Below are 26,011 nucleotides of genomic sequence, written 5' to 3'. Positions count from 1 at the left end.
CTCTATATAGCAATATGAGAACAGAAAAAAGAAAAAAGAATAAGTATGACAATCTGATTATAAAAAGGGCCACTGAAATCATGTTTTTAAAATGTCAAGGTCAAACAGTAAAGCTCATAAAGAAGTCTTATTGGTTGCATCTTCAAATATTAATACGTACACAGAATTCAGTCACCTCTCACCACCTTCATTGTTCACATATTGGTTCAAACCACATAACCTCTCTTATACGCCATAGCCCTTGAACTGATCTCCTGACTTTTAGCACTGCCTGCATATGGCCTGCTCTCAAGACAGAAACCAGAGGTATCTTTAGAGAAGGAAGTCAGAGATTCCTTCACTAGTTAAAACTCTCCCATGGCTTCCCATTTCTCTCAGAGTGACAGCCAAAGATTTTACAATGGTTTACATATAATATACAACTCCTCCTCGCTTACCTGAGTGATATTATCTGCTACTACTGTTTCCTTTGGTTGCTCCACTGCAGCTACACTGGTAAAAAAAAATCCTTAAACATATGAGGTCTTCTCTTGCCTTTAGGACTTTTGCATTAGCTTTTCCCTGCTTAGAATGCTCTTCTTCAGTATATATGCATGGCTCACTCCTTCTCATCCTTTAAATTTCTGTCCAAATCCATTCTCTCAATGATACCTGCCCCTTCCATAAATCTACCAATCACCCTTACTCTGATCTATTTTCTTCCATAGTAAACACACCTTCTAACAAACTAAAGAGTTCACTTAGTTATTTTGTGTCTTCTTCTCCTAGAATGTAAGCTTCACTAGGGCAAGAGTTTTTTGTTGTCCTTTGTTTTTTATCTATTTTGTTCCCTGACATGCCAGTATCTAAAATAGTCCCTGGAGTATAGAAAGTATTCAAAGATATTTGCAAATCCTATTAAATCAAAGATTTTAATATAAAACACATATATTCATAAACAGACATGGAAACCAGTAAATTGTAACAAAATCTATTTTGGGATGCTGTCTCAATCCAAAGGTCACAAGACAGTGGGAAAGAATATAAACATGAAAGCTGATGGGGGGAGGGGCAGATGTGACTCAAGTGGTTAAGAGTCTGCTTCCACATAGGAAGTCCTGGGTTTGGTTCCCAGTGCCTCCGAAAAACAAAAAAACAAACAACAGGCAAACAAATGAAAAAACCAACTCAGGGGAGCCAATGGGCTCAGTGGTTGAATGCTGGCGTCTCACATACAAGGTCCCAGAACTTCAGCAAACAAAAAAACACAAAAAACTGATGGGAAAAAAACTTAAGATTCAATTAGATTAATGGACAATAGATATAAGCAGAAATATAATGAGCACATATATGACTGTTAAATATAAATAAAAATTCCAACCTTAAATAAAAATTGAAATAATTTTAAAATCAAATATGCAAGTTAAAAATAAATGAATATGTTGAACATTGGCCTGGAGACAATAAAACACACCATTTCATGTTATGCTGGGTGAAATGTAATGTGAGAAAACCCTCCTAAAAATACTTTGGTAACATCTTCTGACCTAGATGTATTTCATTTCTAGAAATACATGTCAAAGAAATAATTTTGAAGGTACGAAAAAGCTTTGTAAACAAATTTACTGCGTAATGAAAAGGAAATAGTAAATCATGCTATGCTCATTTGAATATTATATAGCTAGTAATGTAATATTTATGAAAACTAAGTAATGTGGGAATATTTATTATAAAGTTAAACAAATGCAGGGAAAATAGAATATTACTAAAATCATGTTTTAAAACTAAAAACAAAAATCATACATACACCTGTATATAGGAACAAGATGGAGAAAGTGCTAAAACGTTAGATATTTTACTTTTGCATTAATGGCCTACGGGTGATTATTTTTTTATTTTCTGTATTTATATCCTAGGAAATGTCCCAGGGTCAGCAACATCAACATCACCTGGGAATTTATTAGAAATGCAAATTCCCAGATCCTACTCCAAACCTACTAAATTAAAAACTCTAAGAGTAGCAAAGTAACCTATGTTTTAATAAGTTCGTCAAATAATTCTGGAACACAGTAAAGTCTGAGAATCAATGCTTCATGCGAAAAACCAAACATAAAAACAATTAAGTGCTAAAAATGAATATATAATACAATTCTTTAAAAAATGGCTAAGAACATCTTTACAAAAATATTAACTTACCATTCATCTGTAAAGTTCAGTTTTATTGTGCTTGTAGTTGTTCCTTCTGTGCTGTAGTGCAAACTTAAAACTGGTTCACCTGTCCCTGGTTTGGGGCTCAGCTTTTCATTATTGTTATCTGAAAATTATGTTTAAAACATTTGAAAAAGTCTCTGAAACCAGTAAAAAGATGACATTTCCTAAAATTTATAAAACTTAGTTTGGATTGCCTTCTCAAGATATTTTTTCACATCTGTTATGGTCCTCACAGTACAAAGATAAGTGTTTTAGAACAATCTTTATATTTAAATGTAGCATTACATCACATTCTTGTGTATATGACTCACTTTTGATTGAGATGGGAATCACACACATTTGAGAATGATAGTCTTCAGAGAATAAAAGAATATTAACATGCAATGATATATATTATAAATTGGTACTCCTATTTAATGTAATGTTCATGATTTTATTCTTCAGTTGCTATAGCATCAAGTGTAACTGGGAAGTGGATGTGGTTCAACTAGTAGAGCGTTCACCTACCACATGGGAGGGTCCAGGGTTCGATGCCCAGGGTCTCCTGACCTGTGAGCTAGCCCACGCACAGAGCTGCCGCACACAAGGAGTGCTATGCCACAGCGGGGCACGGTGCCCCACGTGCAAGAAGTGTGCCCTGCAAGAACAGGCACCTCACACGAAAAAAGCACAGCCCGCCCAAGAGTGGTGCTGAACACACAGAGAGCTGACATTAGCAAGATGACGCAACAAAAAAGAGACGCAGTTTCCCAGTCCCACTGAGGGTGCAAGCGGACACAGAAGAACACAAAGCGAGTGGACAGAGAGAGCAGACAATTGGGGGTGGGGGTGGGGGGAAGAGAAATAAATAAAAATAAATCTTAAAAAAAAAAAAAGGAATAACTGAGGAGTGGATGTAGCTCAAGTGGTTGAGTGCCCACTTCCCATGTACAAGGTCCCAGGTTTGTTCCCGGGTACTTTCTAAAAACAAACAAATGAAAAAACTGACTGTCATTGGGGAGCAGATGTAGCTCAGTGGTCGAATGCCTGCTTCCCATGTATTAGGACCTGGGTTCAATCCCCGGAATTTTCCGAAAACACAACAAAACAAAACAAAAAACTAACATTGGCTTCCTAAGCAACAAAAGGAGCAATATGCAAGGGTTCCAAAATAGCTTATTCAGCAAAAACATTGCTAAAATAAATGCTACCAAATTTTTCTGTTCTTTCAGATTCACAGACTCTTAATTAAGGGAGAGATTACAGCCTCCACTTTTGGGGTGCAGAGAGAAGGTATTTTGCTATTTTTGAAAACTCTGTTATATGATCATAAATTTTAGTATATTTCAGCTTCTACTTCTGACTAACCTTGCAAGGAATTTGCTTTTTTAATTATGGAAATAGCAGTTTCACCTTTAGAGTCTATAGGGGATGATCAATATATAAAATCTTTGTAAAATGGTAAATTAAAAAAAACTCTACAGAAATTGATATAGACCACTTAGAAGACCCACTCCCTGAAAAAAATATATACAAGGATATTCAAAGACAAAATTAAACTGGGTTTTCAAATTTTCCTTTTATGAAGAATAACAGCTTGGTAAAATATCAAAATATACAGGGAATACAAATTTAAAACATTTCTGTCAGAACGCTTGCAGAAGAAAGTTCTTTGACATAACTGTTTTGAAAACCAATTCAAGGATTGATGTATGAACATTACAAATAGGCTCCCTCCCTTAACAAATAAAAAACCAGTAATTAATGAAACCAAAATTACTCAGGATTTTTGGGTAGTAGGTCCACTTTATATTGCAGTGAAGAACATATACATTTGTTTTCATTCCCTCTAAGACATCAGAGCAGTCAGTAAATACAGAACTGTAGTAGAAAGGAAAAATGATTCCCCAGGATATGAAGAGCCAAGATGATAAACTCAGGAGTATCAACTCTTATGACTTCACTTTCATAAGAAATCCTGTCTGATAAAGTTGCTATATGAAAATATAAGAGTGAATTATAAAGCTGGCATCCTAAACAATAGAATGACTTTGCTTGTGTACTATTTCTGTCATAAATATGTCCTCGTTATAAACAGTTGCTGGAAATAAATTAAAAATCCATATAACTTTCAAAAATTCAATATTATTTTGGAGGAAGTATTTTACCAAATGGTATTTTGCTAAAATAACTGAATTAACCACCTTTATCTTACCAAAAAAACTATCCAAAAATGGGACTTTTAAAACATCTGTCCTACATCTTTGAAAAATTTGCTGTTTGCTAGTCATTCATCACATAATTTTTCCTTTTTTTACGCTGAAATTTCTGTACCAGTGCTCACAAAGTCACTGTCATCTTTAGGTTCGTGGAATTGTTGGGAACAGAGAGCTAAAAGATTAGATGATCCAGGAAACTGAGAGGTAGAATTGAGGCTAGTTCTTTTATTATATCTTGTAACATTTTATAATATGCTTTGCCATTTATTTCTCTTTTAACATGAAGAAGGAATAGAAAAAAATCAGATGTGAGAGAATTGTAGTACTAAATTTCTTACATCCACTTTTTGGAAGTGTAAGTTTTAAGAAGTTTTGTGGAATTTAAATGCTATATCAAAACTTCCCTTTTTGGAAAAATTAAAGGAAGGTTATAGATATTTATAAGCTATGACTATAGGAATACAGTAAACAAAGAGCTGTTAAATGAAAGAAGCTTCCCGAGATGACTGATGTAATTATAATTTTCTTCCAAAGGTATCTATTACAAAGTTCTTATTTAATCGCTCAGAAATATAATGCTTGTTTTGTAAAGTACATAAAACATGGCTTATTCATTTAATCTATGCCTGTTAGTTTGCAGAACTTAATCAAGTTATTGAATTGAGCTCATCGGCCTGTGTAAAACTGACTCATTATTATAAATATAATGAACTCTTCTGTTAGGTAAAAAAAATCAGACCCCTGAGTCTAGTTATCTCTTTATAGACTGCACATAAATTAGCAGTGTCTCTGGCAGAAGCACTATACAATGCAGAACCTGGTTTCTTCAAGTGAGGTATTAAAGGGAGCATATATCCCAAGGGAAAGAATTCATTTCCTAAGCTTGTTCCTTTCTACCGTTCCTAGTTTAATCCTCCTCTGCTTGATCATATACAATCTACCAGGGCTGAAATATTTTGAAATGTAGATTCCTGGCCTACCTGTGAATGCATTTACTATTTGATTGTGATAAAACACATATTTTAAGCTACAAGTGTGTATAAGAAAAATCTTAAATTTGTTTTACAATTACTTTATTTGAAAAAATATTTGTAACCATTCTAAATTTCCCTAATTTGCTCTATTTGTGAGAAGTTAAACTGGCAAACAATTGTTTTAACAACTGCATTATTCAAAGCCTTACAAAACCATTAGAATTTAGAACTTTACCTAAACACCCAATGACTTTATATAGAAACCACCATCATAATACTACTGCTACTTATTGAACATTACTGTGTATTCAAATGTGTGTATGTATTCTTGTTTTTTAAACTTAGTTGGGGTAGGTATTAACATACCCATTTCACAGATAATGAAACTGATGATAATGAGCAAGGTCTTTTTCTCCAGCTACCTACACTTTCTTATATATATTAAGTTCCTACTTACCAGACTGTCTTGGGAGTAAAATGAATACAAAAAATGAAGAAAACAAGACTGCTTAAATAAGTTACTGTTCTAGTTAAGAAATATCAATTGTTGGTGGTGTTATTCAGCAGAAATGATGCATAATTCATATCAGCAACATTAATAAAATTAAAGTTTCTGGTAGCCACAATTGGCATTTCAGCATTAGAGTATAAAGAAACTACTTTGTATCTTCTTCCAGGGCACTCAAAGATTTGACTATTTCTTCTTCCTCTAAAAAGAGTAGAATATTTTATATGTAGTGCACTCAGTACAATGGCAATTTAGGGGGAAAAATTTCAATGTTAACTTGTTCAATAGCGTGAAGTTTTTAGATGGCCATTCTCTATTGCTTAATAACTATAAATATTAAGAACAATTGATCACGTCAGCAACTTAGAGTGGTTTCTATCTAGGCAAACTACCATCTATTTAAAACGCATGTTTCAGAAGCATTTTCACCATCACACAAAAATCAAGACATTAATATACTACAATGGACTTCACTTCTCAGTGTTAGAAATAAACAGTCAATACATGAGAATCTGGAAATCAAGTTTAAAAGATCCTTTCCAGAAACAGTGTAAGAGCCCTGTCAGAACAGTGCATTGGGTCAGAAAATAAAGAGTGGGCTCAAATATAATTCTTTGAATTGTTATGTATTTAATTAGATATCCTCCCAGTTTTCCACTTAAGAATCACGAATTAACTTTTTTCTTGTTAATGCATAATTTTCAAACTATTTAATCTATGCATTTCTGCTATGAAATTATAATTAACTGTAGTTCCAAAAAGACATGTTCAAAGATGTAACAAAAATTTGTGTGCTATGGGTAACACAAAATGTTATCTTGGTAATTAGTTTTATACATCATCTAAATATTCATATGGATATGCCGACTTTTAGATAGGATATCTCTGAAAACTGTCCTATGTATAAACAAAGTAATCAAAGAGAAGATAATTAACTAGGATATGGCAACAATAATTAACTTTCAAAAATCACCATGCTCAACATTTTTTCTGTTGCTGGGTTGCTATTATAAACTGTATAATCACACATTAGTCATTTATAGTAGCTTAATTAAGTAACCCATAGAATATATAAATATATTCTTTTCCTAAGGCGTTTTCAATTAAACAAAGAACTTGGCAACATTTCTCACTTCTTATGCCAAATATTTTAAAAAATGAAATCTGAAAGGATGTAAGATATACGGCAAAATCCTCTATGAAAAATATAGGCATGTCAATTAGAAAATTCAAGTTTCTCCCCAAATTTTGGGTCCCAACCTACTTGGCAGAAGAAAAGGTAAATTTCTTTAGTGGTTTTAGGTCAATGGCAAAATTTTCCATTTTAACAGATCAGGACTGTGTACCTTTTCTGAAGACCTCAGACTATAATATATCCAGTTCTCCTTCTAATCATGTGTGTAGGTAGGGATATTCTGATTCAAAGTGAAAATACTGTTTCTAGGAGTAAATTATTAACAGAGAACACCTATCTACAATGTATATGACTATAAGCCAGGCATTTCAAGCTAAAAATCAGTGTTCTCACTAGCGCAGATCTGGCTTTAAAAATGTAGCAGTTAACTATTTTATTAAAGCCAAACTGAACAAAATGCAACTTCAGTATTGATTGATGTTTATTAGAAAATTTCTCCTAGATAATCATTTGAAAACAAGATAATCGTCTAGCCTCTTAAAATTTCTTCCTGGCAATCAAAACTCAACCTCTATGTCAATTATAATAATTTTAATCAAAAAGAACATTTTTCATGACATAACATAGGAATATGAACTGGACTTCCACGTAGGGCTGGAATACATACAGATTCAAATTGTGGATCTATATTTGTGTCTGTTCTCGTATTCCCACTGATATGGAGAATTTATGGGTTGACACATGGTAGTTATTTTTCCCTTTGCCACCTAGGTCCACACTATTCCAAGTATTTCAGAACTATTAGTATTATAGGTCAGTATTTGTAAAAGGCTCTATTGCTATTTAACTTTGAGTCTGGAGGGAGAATGGTATAGGAAAAATACAGGTAAAGATGCTCACATCCAGCCCATATGGCATATATACCCTGTGAAAATCTACTTCCAGAATTTCTTTTCATGACTGTTTCCTCGGGTATATTCTCTTCTTTTTTAAAAATCAAACTTGTCATAATTATGATTAAATAATGTTAAAATGTGACTGTGAAAACCAACAAATAGGTAGATCACTTAGAAAAACACTCCCTTGACCTACTTTCTCATCCAGCTACTCTCCTTCTTGCTTATTGGTTTGAAAATGTTTTCCTTACTTTCCATCTCCATTTTTTTCTACTTCCCACTCTAATCTGGCCTCTCTGTCACTAGTGAAATTGCTCTCACTGATGAGATCAATCACTACCACACTAATTAATTTAGTGGAGGAATTTTAGAACTCATCTTATTTGACCTATTAGCAGCACAACCCTCTTATATTTAAAAAATTCTCCTCTTAATCTCATTACACGACAGTTCTACTTTGCTTTCTACCTACACGATTGCTCATTTTCAGTCTCCTTTACCAGCTCTCTCTCCCTAGCAAAATCTTTGAGTTTTCTCTATTTTTTTTTGAAATCTGCTAGAGATCTTCGCTTCTTCTCATTTTAAACTTTCTTTCTTGTTAATTTAATCTATTCTGTCTTCAATTACCATCTACTTGCACACAATTCAAATTTACTTCTCTAGTTCTAACACATTTTCTGAGCTCCATATCCATACAATCAATTGCCTAACAGACTTCTCCACATGGGTGTCTCACACTGGCACTCAAATTCAACATGTTCAAAACTGAGCTCCTTTTCTACATCTCCTCTTAGAAACCTCTTCCAGGATCTTACTCCTTTCCTGGTGTTACTTAGTTCAGGAAGTATCCACCTAATTAGCTGTGCTCAATTAAAAAAATACCTAAGTTACCCTTGCAGTAGCAAGAAAAATCACCTGGTAATCTCTATCAATACTCCTCCCAAATCACCATAACTAAACAAATAATCTAGACTAAAATAGTTTATTTGTTATGTGAAAACAGATTCAAGATACATGTCCTGGACCTGTACCCTCCAACCGCAATGTCATCACTAAACTGTCCCCATATAGAAATTCTGGAGTTGTTACTGTACTTTATACTTTCTTCTCCTCCTCAGCCACTTGTCTCAATCAATCCATCATCAAGTCCTGTAAATTATACATACTAAATATTTCTTAAGTCTCCTCACATTTCTTCTACCTTAATTCTATCATTATGTCAAAATCTCTATTACTAGGAGACCTTCCTTAATGATTTAATCTCTCATCAATTTTCAATACTCTACTGGAAACAAACCAGATCAGGCCATACTCCCTTCACTAGTTTCCCACTGTTTTTAAAATACAAACCAAGAGGTCCTTCTCAATCTGAGCCCTGCCAAGTTCCTGGAGTTACGGCATTTGCAGTCATAATGAAGTCATTGTAAAGTGAATTCTCAGAGCTATTCATGCTTCCCTTTATACAATGTCATTCATCTAACGTATTCATATATATTTCTCAGATGTCAGTTTAAATGTCTCTTCCTCAGACATGGCTCCCTACTACAGGAGATGAAGGTTCAACCTTGTTAGTTCCCACTGCACCCTGTATTTCTCCTTTTATCACACCATCACATTTATCCATATTTTTTCGTCATCTGTTTTTAATGTAAGATGAAGCAAAGTATAGTGGTTTTAACAGACTCCAGAGTCAGACTGCACAGATCTGAATCACAGTTCTAACACTTACTGGTTGTGTGTCATCTTTGCCTTGGTTTCCTCATTTGGGGACAATAATAGTACCTATTTCATAAAGTTGTGAGAATTAAGTAAACTAACATATAAAAATTAGTTAAAGCAATGTTTGGCACAAAAAAGAGATACTGGTTTGATTAGCAGGAGACTAGAACAACTAAGCATATGGAAAGAAAATTAAACAGAGTTTAATATCTAAAAGATCAAATTTATCACTAATTAGAAGAATCTAGGTTTGGTAGCTGTGGTTAGGGGAGGCAGGGAATTGCTTCATTTCTATAAACTAAGTGATACTTATTTCTAAGAATTTGGAATGAAGTCTGATCTCACTAACTTATTTTTTCACTAAAATTGAAAATACAATATTTACAAATAAATTCCAGTGTGATGAACACTGAAATTGTATTTCCCAATTATAAATTAAATTTCAATCATTAGTAACTTATTTAATAAAAATTAGAATTGTCAAAGTACATTTAATGGTTTTCTAAGATATAATGTTGACACAATATTATCAAGATTACAATACTAAAATGAAACTTAAATTTGGTTAAAATATATAATCTTTAGGGAATATATAATATTTCCCAAGATACCTTAGAATTAGTAAAATCTGATTCACTGGTTTCTGATTATTTACATGTCTCCTTCTATAGATGAAAGTTTTATTAATGTCAAAGGATATCTGCTTATGTAAAATGATGTGTAAGTAGATAATTAACAGTTTTGTCTCTAAGGCCAACAAATTAACACTTGCATTCTTAAAAATTCAGAATAGAAAATGAGTACCTGACAGATGCATGATTGCCTATAGCATTATTAATGTCCTCTTAATGACTATCATTTTAAATCACGGTCAAAATTTAAAACGTAGGGAAAATTATTTTCTTATAGCCCCCTTAAAAATTAATATTAAGGTCAAGTTATCTTTCTTGATTTACTGTTGTTTTAATAAAACAAGGGAGAAATTGCTGGTCTAAATTGAAATATAAATGAAAATAAGAACCCAAACTACTAATTAAATGCTCAAACAAAATATACAACATATATTGTCCTTATTCAAACGGTTTCCTTTGTTCATAATTAGCACAGAATGTGCTTGCATACAAGCCTAAATTTGGATGATGTTGGAAAGTATTTTACTATAAGATTAAAGCAATGAGCATATTGTACACTTATTTCCCTATTAGAAAGGATTTTGGTAAGAGAATATAAAAAACTACTGAGGTATTCAGGCAGTTGCAGATATGACTCTTAAGGTTTAGACTATATATTCTTCTATTTATTGAACATTCCAATTTTGTTAAAAATTCAAGATAAACAATTTTAAAAACTGGTTGAAATCAACCAGTTCAATGTGTGTACAACTATTTAAAGAAAAGGTTTATTTCAATGAAGTAAACCCATTAAAATTTTTAAATTAGTAACATTTTTATCCCTGGTATTTTCTCCAAATAAAGAAATCCGTGTACGCTATGGGAAATTAAATTTGATGACAATGTACAAGTGTCTAGAGACGTGGAAGATGATGAATAATGTCAGGGAAATATGAAATTGAATTATCAATTTTAAAAATTAGTGTCTCTTTAAAAGTGTGAAATAGAAATTTAAAATATCTTAAATAATGAGATATATTCAGAAAGAAAACTTCTTAAATGGTCTACTTTTCCCATGCTATAGGATAAATCTGAGAACAAATCTTAAAAGTTAAAAATATGAATAGCATATCTGGGGACGTCAACTCACCCCTTATTTTTACACTTGATCTTAGCCAAAAGGCCAAGAAGCAATTAGCTCTATATTCTTAATCTCGTCTACAAAAATTCTTTGTGCTTATTCTATAAACACACTGTTTTCAGTCACCCTTATAAGCCTCCACCATATCATTCAAACTGTGATGCCAAAGGCAACTGATAACCCACATAATGCCAAATTCAATAAACATTTCACAGTCCTTGTATTTGACACCTTAATTTCACAAGGTTCTAATGACCAGTCTTTTCTTTTACACCCTGGCTTTGGATATGGCATTCCTTCTGCTTTATCTAATTCTCCGAGCATTCCTTCTCAGGCTCCTTAATATCCTTTTTCTTTTTCTTTTTTTCTTGCTTCTTGTAGTACTGGCCCTCTTTTCAATTTATCCTCTTTCCCTAGACAATCTAATCTACTCCCATGATTTCAACTGCTATCTGTAAGGTGATGATTCCTATCTGATGATTATTTCCTGGTAACTTCTAGAATCACATACCCATCCAATTATTGATGAGATTTCTCTATTTGGCAATCCAAAGGCACTTTTAACATGTACCTTCTATCTCCTAAAACCAGCTGTTCCTCCTGAAATCCTTATTTTAGTCACTGGTATCACTATTCAATTGGTCCCCCAAGTCAGACACCTGAAGTAGATTCTCTCATTCACTCAAAGTTCTACTAATTCTATCATTTTTAAATATTTCTTAAATTTGTCCATTCTTCTAATTTCCCATGACTATTGTTTAGCTCTCACCAGTACTATTACAACAGGCTCTTAAATGCTTTCCTTATTTTCAACCTTACTCCCTTCCAATTAGTCACCTACCTACAAGACTCCCAAAATGATCTTTCCCATACATAATTTGATTGTTGTTTCTTTCAAGCTAAAACAATTTCTATAGCTACCCACATCTTAAAGAATGACTTACTCACCCAGCAAATATGTATTATTTATGTATACAGATACAGTGTTAGGCTAAAGTATATTACAGTAAATGAAAACAGCATTTAGGGCATATGGAGAAATATAAGCATTAAGTAGTCTCCTAAATAAATATATGATTACAAATTTTGACAAATGCAGGGAAAGAAAATAAAAGGTCACAAAGAGAGAAAAAGAGAGCAGAGCTACTTCGGATTGGGAGGTCATATTATTTTGAATATATTTTTAAATTTATTTACACACTCAATATCCAAACATATACTCTACCGTCCCTCCTCTTACTATCACCTGGTAACCAGAAAGTAGGTAACTACTTTCTGTCCCTGAAGATTTGTTATTTCTAGACATCTCTTTTAAGTGACATTGTACAATATATATCCTTTTGTTTCTTGCTATTTCACCAGGCATAATATTTTCAAGGTTTTCCATGTTTTATTTTAGCATGCTTCAGAACTTTAATCTTTCTTATGGCCAAATAAATTCACTGTGTAGCTGCACCAAGGAGGTCATACCATTTCTGAGGAAGAGATATTTAATGTGAGATTTGAAGGATGCATAGAAAATGAAAGGAAAAGCATTTCTGGTGGATGGAACAGTGTGTGGAGGGAATTTGAGGGGAAAAGGAGCTTAGAGTGTTAGAACTGAAGGTAGGCTTATATGGCAAAAGATTAGTGAGTGCCCAGAAGAACTGACCTAAGATGAGGTTGGAGAGAGAGGGATTAGCTCATGTCAGGCTTGTAAACTACGGTATGGATTGGGGTTAATTTGAAGAGCAATGGGAAATATTAAAAAGTTTTAGGCAGATGAATCACAAGATTAGGTTTACATTTTTAAAAGTTCACTCTGGTTGCTGAGCAGAGAATAGGTCTGAGTGGATGTTAGGAGACTATTAAGAGGTTACTGTAATAGTTTGGATGAGACAGATGGTAGGTGGTTTCTTTTAACTTTTATAGTAAAAATTATCTTTAGGTAATGTAAGTCTGTAATGTGTAAGTTCCCTATACTTCAAAGGATGTAATCCCACTGAACAAAATGGCATGTAAACTCAGGATTCAATTCAATTTAGCTATATTTTCTATTATTAGAGCATTTCTGCTCAAGGGATTTATTCCAAAGTTCTACTTATTAGGTCTACTAAGCAGATTCAGCCAAACTTGCCTGCTGAATACTTGATCACTTATACAACATCTTTACATCCATTAACTAAAAAATATCTCAAGCTTTACATGGCCAAACAAAAAGTCTTTTGATTTCCACATTCGAACTAGTCTACCTTAGAGTAAATGGCATCAGCATTCACCCAGGCATTGGTACTAAAAACCTTTGATTCTTCTTTCTCTCATATCCCCTATGTAAAATAAGTATTAACTTACTTTATATTCAAGATAATTCTATGGAAGTCATTCTTTGTGATTAAATACAGTATGAGAAAAAAATTTTAAGAAATAGTTGCTAAATGCAGAAAAAAAAATAATACAGTATGAATCTGTCTACAAACTGTGGTAGTGATGTCTTTTTATATTCATATGTCCTTACAAAGAAAGATTTGATTGAAGAGTAATTTTAAACAGTAGTACAACATATTATAATACGATGCTATAATTGTGTTATCTTAAATTATTCTTCACTGTAAATAATACTTCTACAATAAATGTAAAAATATAATTTCTTAGTTCTCATATTCTTTACCAATTCATTCATTCTCAAGAGCAGAAAAATCTATAGCAATAACTGTCATGTGAAGACTACAAAGACTAAGATCATAATAAGTACAGGAGTTTTCTAATTTGTTTTGAAATTAGTTTATGAATATTTCTTAAAGACAGTTAACATTATAAAACTATTTCACATTAAATAGGTACAATAGCAATATTTAAATTCTCGAATACTGTTGACAAATGAGTCAATCTCTGTGTAAACCATCAGGAAATTGAGGCTTATAGCTTAAGTGCGGGATTTTTTTTAATTTTTGAGAGAAATATTTTTGGCAATCATCTATATTTTTAAAACAGAGAAAACTGAATATCACTCTAAGTTATTCTTGATGACTTAACACTACTAACATTGTTTTTCATACTGTGTCACAATAAATTCAAGATTCTTCAGAGAATTCTGAAGTGAAACAGTAAGGCCATTTGCTCTGTTCTAAACATCCTATTTGTTTTGGGTTTTATAACAGTCTACCTTTCCCCATCCTTCTTTTCAGCTGCCCCTTGTTGTCAGAATGTCTTCCTCTACCAAACATCCTCTGTATTATGTTTGATCTGTTAGTAATAAGGCTTAAATTTTAAGTAACCTATCACATCACACTCTGCTTAAGTCTTTGAGGTTGATTCTGTAGCTCCCCTACTTTAAAAAGTGGAAGTTTAAGCTATTTTCACTTCCAACTGGTGGCTTTGGAGCTCATCTCTGTGTTTACAATTGTGTTTCTTATAATTGAAAGTTCTCAAGAGTTTGAACACTGGGTGAGACATAAAACCAAATATCATTACTATAGCAAATTACAAATTCTATGTTCAAATAACCTTTTCTAAATGAGCCATTGGGTAATATGACCAACCTCACACCTACCTATTTCTTTTATGATAGATAACTAGAATTTTTTAAACGGATATTTTGTACCCATTACAATATTGTTATAGGGAGAGGATTTTAAGGTTGGCATAAAAGGCAAAGGTGGAAACTAACTAAACCTATAATGAAATAATTTGTATAGGACAAGGAATCTTTCTGTCACACAATATCACCTAGGGTAATTTAGCTCACAAAATAATGACTATCAGACCATTAATCAAAATGAAAGGCTAAGGAAAAGTGAGAGAACTTGGCTTATGCATTGCAATAAAACTAAGGATGGATGGGCATAGCGCATCTCCTGTTGCACGCACCCTGTTGCTCATCAAGTGACATGGATCCGAGCTGTTTGTTAACCACAGAAGAAGGAGAATCTGAAACAAAAATGAGATTTCAACTTAAAAGTAAGCAGCAGAAAACTGCACAGCAATGTCATGATCATCTCTAAGCTTAAGAAACAAATGTATAAGGGTAAGTACTGTGGTATGCTTCCCAGGCAGTGAGTGAGCAGAGAAGAGCCATGTGCTTAAGATATGTTATTCCAGGCAAGCATTTAGCAAATTTGAGGAGTTGAGAAAATATTTTTCTATTTTCATGCATATATATATTTTTTAAAGTTCATTCAGCACAGGCATGAGATGCAAACGAAATAAATTTTAAAATGGATATCTCATTCACTGAACAGAAGATCCCTTGCCCTTCTCAAACCCTCTCTCCAGCTCCTAAATGTAATTTTTACCCTGCCTTGGAGAACTCAAGGCATGAAATGAGATGCTCACTATACTTTGCTAGATGTTGTTTGCTGCACCTTGAGATGAAAAGGAGCTCAAGGCAAGATGCTTTGGACAAAGAAAATGGTTTACAAGGGAAATTTTCAAAGAAGTAATCATTACAGAAACACAGACAACTTTAAAACCTCTATGGTAATATTATGCATATTAAAACTGTACTTTGTAAAGTACTAGGTTTCTTTAGAGGTACCTTGTGGAGAAGGAAAAAAGAGGCAAGGAGAAGGCTTAATGGTCTGGTCTGTAGGCTTTCTCCCTTAGCTTCAAACAAAACTGCTTTGTTTTTTACTCCTTTGAGATAGAGTCTAGGTAAGAATTTATTTCATAAACTGGTTCTATAACTTGAAAAACATTGGTACAGAAGGTAGCATGATAAAATGGAAAGAGCACTGGCATCGAATTGGAAAGTTTTGATTCAAGCCCCAGTTCTGACAATAATTAGCTTTGTCAAAGATAAGTCAAAACATTTTTAGGCCTAAGCTTCCCTTTCTCCTGATCAGCCTAGGAATCTGGTAGCCTAAGGAAGGCACTGGGGATTAGAAGGTGTCCTCTTCTCACTTCTGGCTTGGGTTCCAGTGTCTCAGCGGTGTTAAAGGAAAACGTAAGATGTGGCTAATAAGTATAGCTCTACCCCAAATGTAAAAACAATTCCTAGTTTCTAATATCCTGTACTCTAGTTCAAATGATGTTAATATATCAGAAAAAAAACTTGCACTTTTGGCTGATCATCAGTTTCTGCTCATAATGGCACCTCATTTACCAACAAGTAGGACTGCCCTTAAGAAGTTAGCTAAAAGAAGTTTTTCACTATGTCCTGGATTCACACCAATTTCCTAACACTTGATTGCCTCCATCTGAACGTTTAGACACATAACGTGTATTTTTGTTTTTTTCAGGAGGCACTGTAAACGGAACGTGGGACCTCCTGTGTGGAAGGCAGGCACTCAACCACTTGAGCCACATCTGCTCTCTGTTATTGGGACCATTTGTATCAACTCCCAATCTTCCATTTACTAATATCATCAGTTTGCTTGTAGATTTTGTCTTACTAGATTTTGATAAAGCAAAATAATCATTTGAATAATAGCTTTTACTTATTCTTACTTATCACCACTTCACCATAAGAGTAGTTCAACACACAATTGCATTAAAAAAAAAGAAAGTGGGGATGATACTATTCAATTAGTTCCCGAACAGATATCTGTTTACTTTCCCTTTCTTTCATAAGATTTCTTCTCATTTATCCATTTCAGAATTAGATATAAGATCCTCCTCTATTTTGCTTTTGAAGAACAGATAAGTTGATTTTTAGAGTTAAACAAAACCATATTCTTTTAAAGTAAAGGAAAAACTTTTAAAAATAGTGACCCACGGTGAAATTTTGGAAAATCTGCCTAGAAAGTCTCTTGTGAATTTTTTTAGATCCCTTTGGATTCATTATACATTTTGCTATGCTCTCATTTGATAATTAAGAGCCCTCAGAAAACTATAAACTCTACAAGTGTCTTTTTCAAATATCTAATTTTTCCATAAATGTTATGGAATGTAGAGTATTAATAAAACAAAGTACGTTTTGTTTCTTTTTTTTTTCATGAAATTTAGGAAAGAGTAAGTCACTAAAAAAAAAAACAAACATTGATAAAGGACCTAGAATGCTGTCAGCTCCATAAAACTGTATTTTCACACTCTTGAAGGATTTACAGTATTGACAAAGTTGATGTTAAGACAAAGTAAGCATTAAAATGAAAGGGTTTCCTCTTTGATTTTATAGTCTGTCAAGGAGAAAATGTATATCTAGGGAATTATATGTTGTTGCCCTGATTTTAAAGACTAATCTCTAAATGAAATTATTCTTGATCTTTCCATAACATATATGTTTATTTAGCCAACTTTATTGTCTTTTTTAAAAAAGATACATAGATCACACAAAATGTTACATTAAAAAATATAAGAGATTCCCAAATACTCCATGATATTTTAATCTGGGGTAATATGCAACTGTTTTTGGAAAGTTTTTTTTTTCCAGTCACATGAACATTTTAATTAACATGTTTTTATATCATTAGATATTTATAAATACAATACTCACAACTACATTACAGAAATATTTCCAAATATTAACACAATAACCATCAGAACTAATATTCAAAACTATAATTATTAGTTCAATGCTGATTGCTTCAGACCTTTGCATACTCTGTGAAATATCTTTTGAAAGCACCATCAAAAATTTTAAAACCTAGTTTATCAATAATTATGAAATACATTATAGTTGGTCAGATTATTGGAAATGTTTAGAAATACAAAATTAGTTTTAACATAGAGATAAACTTCTTTCAGTATTAAGTTCAACATGTCTCGTGATCAATTGCTGTATATTTTTTAAAAATTCGACTTCTGGTCTTGAGAAAACTCTTTAGTCCCATGACACCAAAATTTTCTCAACTATAGGTAAAAGAGAATTATAGTTTAAAAGATGAATAACAAGGACTCCCTGAGGTCAAACCTGGCGTTTCCGTGCAATAATTATTGTAACCCTGGACAAGTTATTTAACTTCTCTACTTCTTAGTTCCTCCAACTGTAAAATGGAAATAGTCACAATTATCTACCACACAGTGTTCCTGTGAAGATTTAACGAGCTAATCCATGTGTTGGGGACTGAATCATGTCCCCAGCAAAATGCATTTTCATGTTCAGGTCCAAAACCCTCCTCCTGAAGTTGTGAACCTGTTTGTAAATAGGATCTTTGAAAATGTTCTTAATTAAGGTGTGCCCATACTGAATGAGAATGGACCATAATCCAATATGACTGAATTTCTTACAAGCAAAGAAAGTTGGATATGGCAAGAGAGAAGCCATGGGGAGCAGCCAGAAGCTAGAAGTCAACAGAATCCAGAAGATAAAGGAAAAGATGCTTCCATGTGCATCATGACAGAAAACCCAAGAACTCCAGAAAGATTGTGGACCAGTCAAAATACACCAACCCCAGGAGGAAGCAAGCTTTCTAGCTTCTGAAACTGTAAGCCAATAAGTTCTTGTTGTTACGCCAACCCATTTTATGTTATTTGTTTCTGGAGCCAGGGACTACTAAGAGTTTTTGGTACCAGAAAGTGGGATGCTACCATGACAAATACCTAAAAATATAGAAACAGCTTTGTAATTGGGTAATGAGTAGGGGCTGGAAGAACTGTGAGGTGCTTGATGTGAAAATACTAGATTGCTTTTAAGAGACTCTGGTAGAAATATTGACATTAAAGGTACTTCTGGTGATGTCTTAGAAGGAAATGATAATGTATTATTGGAAATTAGAAAAAAAGCATTGGCAGAGAACTTGATGAAATTGGATTCTGAGGTCAGATGGAAAACAGAACTTGAAAGTGATGAACTTGGATATTTAGCTAAGGAGATTTCCAAGCTAAGTATAGAAGGTGCAGACTGGTTTCTTCTTGCACTCTATCGTGAAATGAAAGAGGAAAGATATTAAACTGAAGATTGAACTGTTAAGGACAAAGAAACAAGTAACTGATGATTTGGAAAATTCTATGCCTATCCATATAGTATGCTCTGAGACTATGGCCAGAAGTGGCTCTACCAGGGATCTCCCTAAGCTTCCAGTAGGTGAATTCCCAGAGACCAGGGCTCTATGCAATGATGTGGCTGAACAACCAGAGAACAGGTATATGACCCATGGATCCAGTTGGCCACTTCAATGGAAGTCAATATTGGAAATGCAGTTATCCAGAAAGGATCTGTGGATAGTTCTACTGTCTGATGGTTTGGACCCACTTAAATAGCATACAAATCTAACATGGTTTTTTGCAAAATTTTTATGAGAACCACTGCCAGCCTGGACTATAAGGGACAGAGAAGAGACAAACTGAAGTAAGAACGACTTCAAGGACAGAAACATGGAAGCTGAGGTCTGCATCAAAAAGATTTCCTTAGACCAAGAAAGTAGGCCCACATGTGTGTGGAAAGGCCATCAGCCCCAGCAGAAGGAAGGAGTGGGCCTTGTACCCCATTGTTTAAGGAGAGTTCTGGTATCCAAATATTCAGAGAGTGCCCCGAATTCATGGAGTCTGGCTGTCATCCAAATGCTGAGAGGGATGGGCCTATACCCCAGTGTTCAGGGAGAGCATGGCCACTGAACAAGCAATTGAAAAAGTTTGGGCTGTTGCTGCAGCAGGCCTGGAGAACAAAAAATCAATCCATAGATGACTCAGTCATTTAACCTAGTGGAGTTTGCCTGCTGGGCTTAAGATGTGTCTGGGATTCATGACCCCTGTTTTCCTCCCAATACATCCCTTCTGAAATGGGAATTTTATCCTATGCTTGTCCCACCATTGTACATTGCAAGCAGCTAACTTATTTTCTAGGTTTCATGGGTCCATCAGACAGAATAATTTTGTCTCAGGATTGATAATGCCCATAAATGATTTTGATAAGACTTTGTACTTAGCATAGTTTCTGAAATGACTTAAGGCTTTTGGGATGTTATGATGGGAATGAATGTATTTTGCATGTAGGAAGAAACATCTTTTGGTGGTCCAGAGGGCAGACTGTTAGGGACTGAATCATGTTTCCAACAAAAGGCACATTCAGATCTTAACCTTTGGATATATGGGCCTTAACCCATTTGTAAATAGGACCTTTAAGATGTTATTAAAATGCATCTCTGAGAGACCTACAGCAATTAATGCCTGCTAGGGTTTCCACCACAGATGCAAGAGAAAGAAGGTTCTCATGCTTTCTGTCTGGTTGTGGTCACCAAGTCTGATTGGGGGAGTACAGGAAATTCTAAAAACATGGCGAAAGGAAATAATCTTTGTAACTCAGAAATAAACACGTAAACCGAAAAAAAAAAAAAAAAGGACAGCACTAGTTAAGGCATGCCCAACAAAAATGTGGAGGTGAATTGAGTGTGCCCAAACCTACTCCAGTATGGCTAAAGTCCTTATAAGCAAAAGAAATTGGATACAAAAAGAAAGAACCCACAGAGAGCAGCCAGAGGCTGGAAGTCAACAGAACCTGAACGAGAAACGAGAAGACACTGCTATGTGTATTGCCACATGATGGAAAAGCCAAAAACCTCTAAAGATTGCTGGCCAACCAGAAGATACCAACCCCAAGAAGAAACAACCTTCTAGCTTCTGAAACTACGAGCCAATATATTCCTTTTGACAAGCCCACCCACTGTATGGTATCTGTTTTAGCAGTAGGAAACTGATATATCACGTAAAGTATTTAGCAAGCATAGGAAAGAGTCAATAAGTTTATTATTATTACTTTCCTGTTTTTCAGAGCTACGGCATTGAATTTAAAAAATGATTAAAAGGTGTTCTGAAAGGTAGGGAGCTTATTACCGTGTTTAGAATCTAAGAGATTTGTCATTGTTTTGCCCAGAATTCTGATAGTCATTTAAGGAAGTTAAGAAGTACTTGCAGAACTAGGTTAACATCGTATCTGTTTTACTAACTGTGCTTGCTATGAAGACTAAAAACATGGATCGAATGCAATCATTTGAGAGAAGTGCTGCAGGTGACTGTGTCTCCATGGACACTGTAGGGAATGTGATGTTGTATAGAGCCTGCATGAATAGGATTGGGTAAGTGCTGATTTTTTCCAATATGGCTCAGTTTTGAAAAGCCCTTTTTCAAAATAATCATCAATGTTTTGTACCCTTTTGGGGTATAAAATTACAATTTTTTTTCCAATTGGCAAAACCGTGCCATAAAGTGAAAAAACAGTTCCTACCTGACCCTCACTAGGCTGGCTCCATGCTCCAGTGGGGCTCTGTGGTGGTAGGGCCAGTACCAGCAGACTCCACAGGGTGCTGTCACTCTGAGCAGGAGCCAGCAGCCCATGACTTCGAGAACCTGAAATGGAAAAAAAAGAGCTGGGCTTAACATCAGCCATATGCTGAATGAATGCCTCTGCCACAACTGTTGGGGCATTCATCTGATAAATACATTTACTGCTCATTAAAAATTCGGAAAGCTATCGACCTTACATGACCTTGATATGAGGACATTTTACAGTAGAAAATGAGAGAGACTCTAAGATGGTGCATCATTACATGTACTGTTCTCCCTAAAACTATAAAACTTATGTATACAGTGTTGTCTTACCATCCTTATGGCATCTCTGTAAGTTACAGCAGGCTATTCTATATAAATAAACCAATAATTGGGAAAACAAGGCATAAAGCAGTTAAATTACCTGCCCAAGAACATTTATTCACAGGGTCAGGGAAAAGAACTTAGCCAGTTGAGTACTTAGACAGTGATCTGATGAGGCAAATTCATTCTCTTTATGATTAAAAAAAAAATCACTGAAAGACTAGAAATAAGTTGTACTGCATTTCCTATATGTCTAGAAGAAATGCAGTATTTGGTTTTTTAAACCAAACAGAGCAAAAGATATTTTAACATAATATATTCTGATTTTGAAAAGTGAAATTTGGGAAATGAGCTCTGAAGGGTTATCATTTATAGGTGTCAAAAATTCTTTCAGAGCAGTGGTTTTCCAACTGTATTTCAGGCAGCAGAGGTACCTTGAGGGTAGCATGGGAGCAAGCAGGTGGGTCTTAATTCCTTATTTCCCTTCATGATTAAATCAAAACAATGTCACTTTTATATATTATATGATCAGAATTTCTATATAAGACTCTGATGAAAGAATGCCAAGCTGAGGAAAAAGAAATAAGAAAACCACCGTTTTCTCTTAACGCGCCTCTCTATACTTCATTTTAAATAACAATTTGAAACTGAAAGTGGTATTATTTGGTACCGTGAAATGATATTTTAGTTTTCAATTGCTAAGAAATATTAACAACGAAATAGATAACGTACAGTCTAGGATTGTCATCAACTAGCATCAGGCTCCTTCCCACAGTTCCAACTAGAAATGCAAATTACTATTTCTATTACTATAAGGTGGTTTGATCTTACTTCCTATATAAATTAAGGACTGTAGATTAGGCTTACATAGAGTCTTTCACAAATGATTTTCATGAATCCTATGTTTTGAAAAGACAATAAAATATTTACCAGATAATGTAATAGGTCAAATTCTTTCTACCTTTATTAAAATTTCTTTATTTCCAAATCACATTGTTTCCTTTGATCATATACCTAAAGACTTAAACAGCTGAGAAAACCACAGAAATATAATTTACTGACAGTATCATTATCAGTTATTGACCCTCTAAGGATATCAAGATGTAATAGAAAATATGTTTTTTATGTTTAAGAATTGCATATTCTTCTATTCTTAATAAATCAAATCCAGAATGCTAATTCTGCTGATCTGTATATTAATATGTGACTCTAGTTGTAATATCTAGCATGAGCAAATTGATCAACTGATGTATGAGATAAAGTTTTAATAATTGTAATTCAAATAAAACCTATCACCCCCTGCTGAATTTCATTAATTTAATTATTATCCTGTGTGACAGTTTGAAATTATTTTATGCATCCCAAAAGGAGAAAGATTATGTCTGTGGGTTCATCTACTCCTGTGGGCATGAGACCTTTTTTCAATTGGACTACCTTAGTGAGGTGTGACTCAGACTGAGTCTCTACCCTCTTGCTGGGTCCGAAAAAATATGGAGATACCCAGAAAAGGAAACTCTGCCATCTCTGATGCTGCCATGTGACAGAAAAGAAAGGCTCGGGGAACAGAAGTCCCAGAGAGAGATAAGCCATTTGCCTGATAGCTTGCAGCTGAAATCAAGACAAAAACAGAGAAGCCGAGCCTGAGAGAAGATACCCAGTAAGAGAAAAAGCCTAGGCCTGGTTGCCCTCAGCTAAGCTCCAGGAGACTATAGAGCTCGAAGGGGAAGACAGAGACCAGGCAGAGATTGCCACCATCTTGCGTCACCCTGTGGTGGCAAGGCCAGGATCAACAGTAGCTGGCTTTGGTGAGAAAACATTTCTGCTAATGCTTTTAACTGGACTTTTCACGGCCTTAGAATTGCATGCTTTTATTCCAAATAAATACCCTTTATAAAAGCCAACACATTTCTGGTACTTTGCTTCTGCAGCCCCTTGCAGACTAAAACATACTGTATTTCTGTAATTTGTGTGTAACAAACAATATTATTTAGCTTTACCTTATCAAGTAAGTGTTCCTCTGACATGTGAGAACAGAATAAAATGAAAAAAGCACTAACAAATGAACCCAGGACACGATTAGGTTCATTAGAGTCTCATATGATACTAAATTAAAAGCACATGATGTAGATGAAGTACTTCACCTTGCAAGGGAAGGGAGCAACACAACCTTGACAGCACTCAGGGCCTCTAATATTCCTCCATGAGGACAGCCTTAGGGACCCAAGTACATTGTTTAATAATTAAGATAACATATTTTTCAACTTTAAAAGTGATGAGGTGTCTTTTCAACTTTAGTCTTTTCAAGATGACTGCAAATAGACTGTTACCAAACTAGACACTACTTAATGAGAATGATACAGTTGTAAATAAAGCAACTTTTTTCACAGTAACCATGTAAATACCTAGAATTTTCTGATTCTAAAATAAAAACCTGCTTTAGTTCAAATTGATGAACTAGGTATTAAGTTTAGTGAGTCTCAAAATATTTTTCTAAGGTCCATCCACAATGTACACATCCTTCCCATTAATATGGACAGTTTGTTTTATACTCAAATTCACTTATAGCATTTGGTTTATTACCTTGATAAATTTCAGTAATTTTTAAATATTTATACATGTAGGGGCACTCTGTCTCCCTTTTATTAGTTTTTGTTATGTTACATGAATTTATTTTTACTTTCAAAACACTTTGGCTAGAGTTTTATATAAAAAAAAAACAGTATCACGTTAAATGTTTATTAAATGTCATGGTTGTAATCTAATCATGCTTTCTTGTTATTTGTTAGTTTCATGTACAGGAAAAGATTTCTATGTTAAAAAAAAATCAAGAAACATCTTTGCCTGACTGATATTTCTTCTATTAATACAACATTAAACAAAAAAATCAAGTCAATGATTTGCCCCCAACCATCGCATCTTTATTACTTACATTTAAATCTATCTTATTTCCCCACAGCATTATAAAATGTATATCAGAGTATTATAAACTCACTAGTATGAGAAGCTAGACACATTCTAGTACTCAAATAAAAAATGGATTTACAGTACCTACTATCCATCTTCTTGAAAGGATTAAATTGACAAATTATTTTGACTTATCTGTCATTAATTCTTTCAACAAGTGTTTATTAAGCAACATGAGTTTTCTGATCATAAAAGAATCGGGCCATTAAAATTATCAACAAAAAAGAGTGTCACAAATTATTACTGCCCTATTGGAATTTTACAGTCTAAGAACATGATACTTGGAGTACTCTGGCTGCACTATATCAGGAAGTTGAGTCTGTGTAGAAGGATTAAGAAAAATTGAAAAATTACAAATAATCACAGAAAGGGATGATTTTAAGTCAGTATGCTGTTATATGGCCAAACAATATTATAATTCTAAAATCTTACATTAGTAGGTTTCTATAAGAATACTGGTTAACTTTCAAACGGGAAAAACAAAACAAAACAAAGGAAGAGCTAGGAGCCATAAGCAGAGATATCATTTCAGCATGTAGGAAATTTTAATATAAATCAATGCAGGTTCTAAATTCACTAGGTAATTATTAGAAAGTAGTTCATCAGCTATGAAATTAATAAATATTTCCCCCTTCTCAAATATATGACAAGTAATGGATTACTTCATAGCCATCTCTCCAGCAGATGCTGCTGCCAACCTGTCCGCCCAACCATGTGATGATGAATACCACCACAGGTAAGGGAAGGAGGAATAAGCTGCAAGTACATTAGCTCTCTTTTTGAGGGGGGAAAAGAGAAGCATCTCATTAAATAGTAGCAGTGTTAAAGAACCAACTCTACTAGCTGCATAAGGACACTTGACATAAATAACCTGAAGCATGAGGGTCCTGTGAAGAGCCCTCACAGGAAGACTGATCAGAAGTGGAAGGCTGTTGCTGGGTACGTGCAGCTAACTCTTGCTGCCTCTGTTGCTCAGCCTTCTTAAGCCTCAGTTGTTGCAGACGCTTACGGAGCAAAGCTATCTCAGGCCCCCTTAAAAATTCTGACACAGACAGGAAAAAACAGGTGAAAAGATCAGAAAATAATGGTTTGATTATACATCAAAGAGATAAAGGATGTAAATAAAACATATGAATCACAGAGGTATACTAAAGACAAATTATTCATAAAAAAGGAATTATCATTAAATTATGAGACAAACTACACTCACATACCTCAAATGCTTCCCTTTTAAC

At 34.1% G+C, this 26,011-nt stretch overlaps 1 protein-coding gene and 1 pseudogene across 6 annotated transcripts in view; both read right to left on the bottom strand.

Annotated features, from left to right (window-relative positions):
• DCAF6 (DDB1 and CUL4 associated factor 6) overlaps positions 1-26,011 on the bottom strand; it is a 173,157-nt gene that overhangs the window by 54,662 nt on the left and 92,484 nt on the right. For 2 of the 6 annotated variants that reach the window (XM_004464192.4, XM_004464193.4), the window contains exons 11-13: positions 25,648-25,818; positions 15,219-15,278; positions 2,176-2,293 (exon numbers count right to left, since the gene is read on the bottom strand). In XM_004464192.4, coding sequence (XP_004464249.2) covers positions 2,176-2,293; positions 15,219-15,278; positions 25,648-25,818 — 349 coding nt within the window. The remainder of the gene's footprint in view (positions 1-2,175; positions 2,294-15,218; positions 15,279-25,647; positions 25,819-26,011) is intronic. The other 4 variants (XM_012527431.3, XM_004464196.4, XM_004464197.4 and 1 more) reach the window with 2 other exon arrangements.
• LOC131273183 (U2 spliceosomal RNA) lies at positions 11,289-11,426 on the bottom strand (annotated as a pseudogene).

This window comes from Dasypus novemcinctus, chromosome 13 (genome assembly GCF_030445035.2).
Source record: "Dasypus novemcinctus isolate mDasNov1 chromosome 13, mDasNov1.1.hap2, whole genome shotgun sequence".
Taxonomy (NCBI): domain Eukaryota; kingdom Metazoa; phylum Chordata; class Mammalia; order Cingulata; family Dasypodidae; genus Dasypus; species Dasypus novemcinctus.
This window is presented reverse-complemented; position numbering and strand designations above follow the sequence as displayed.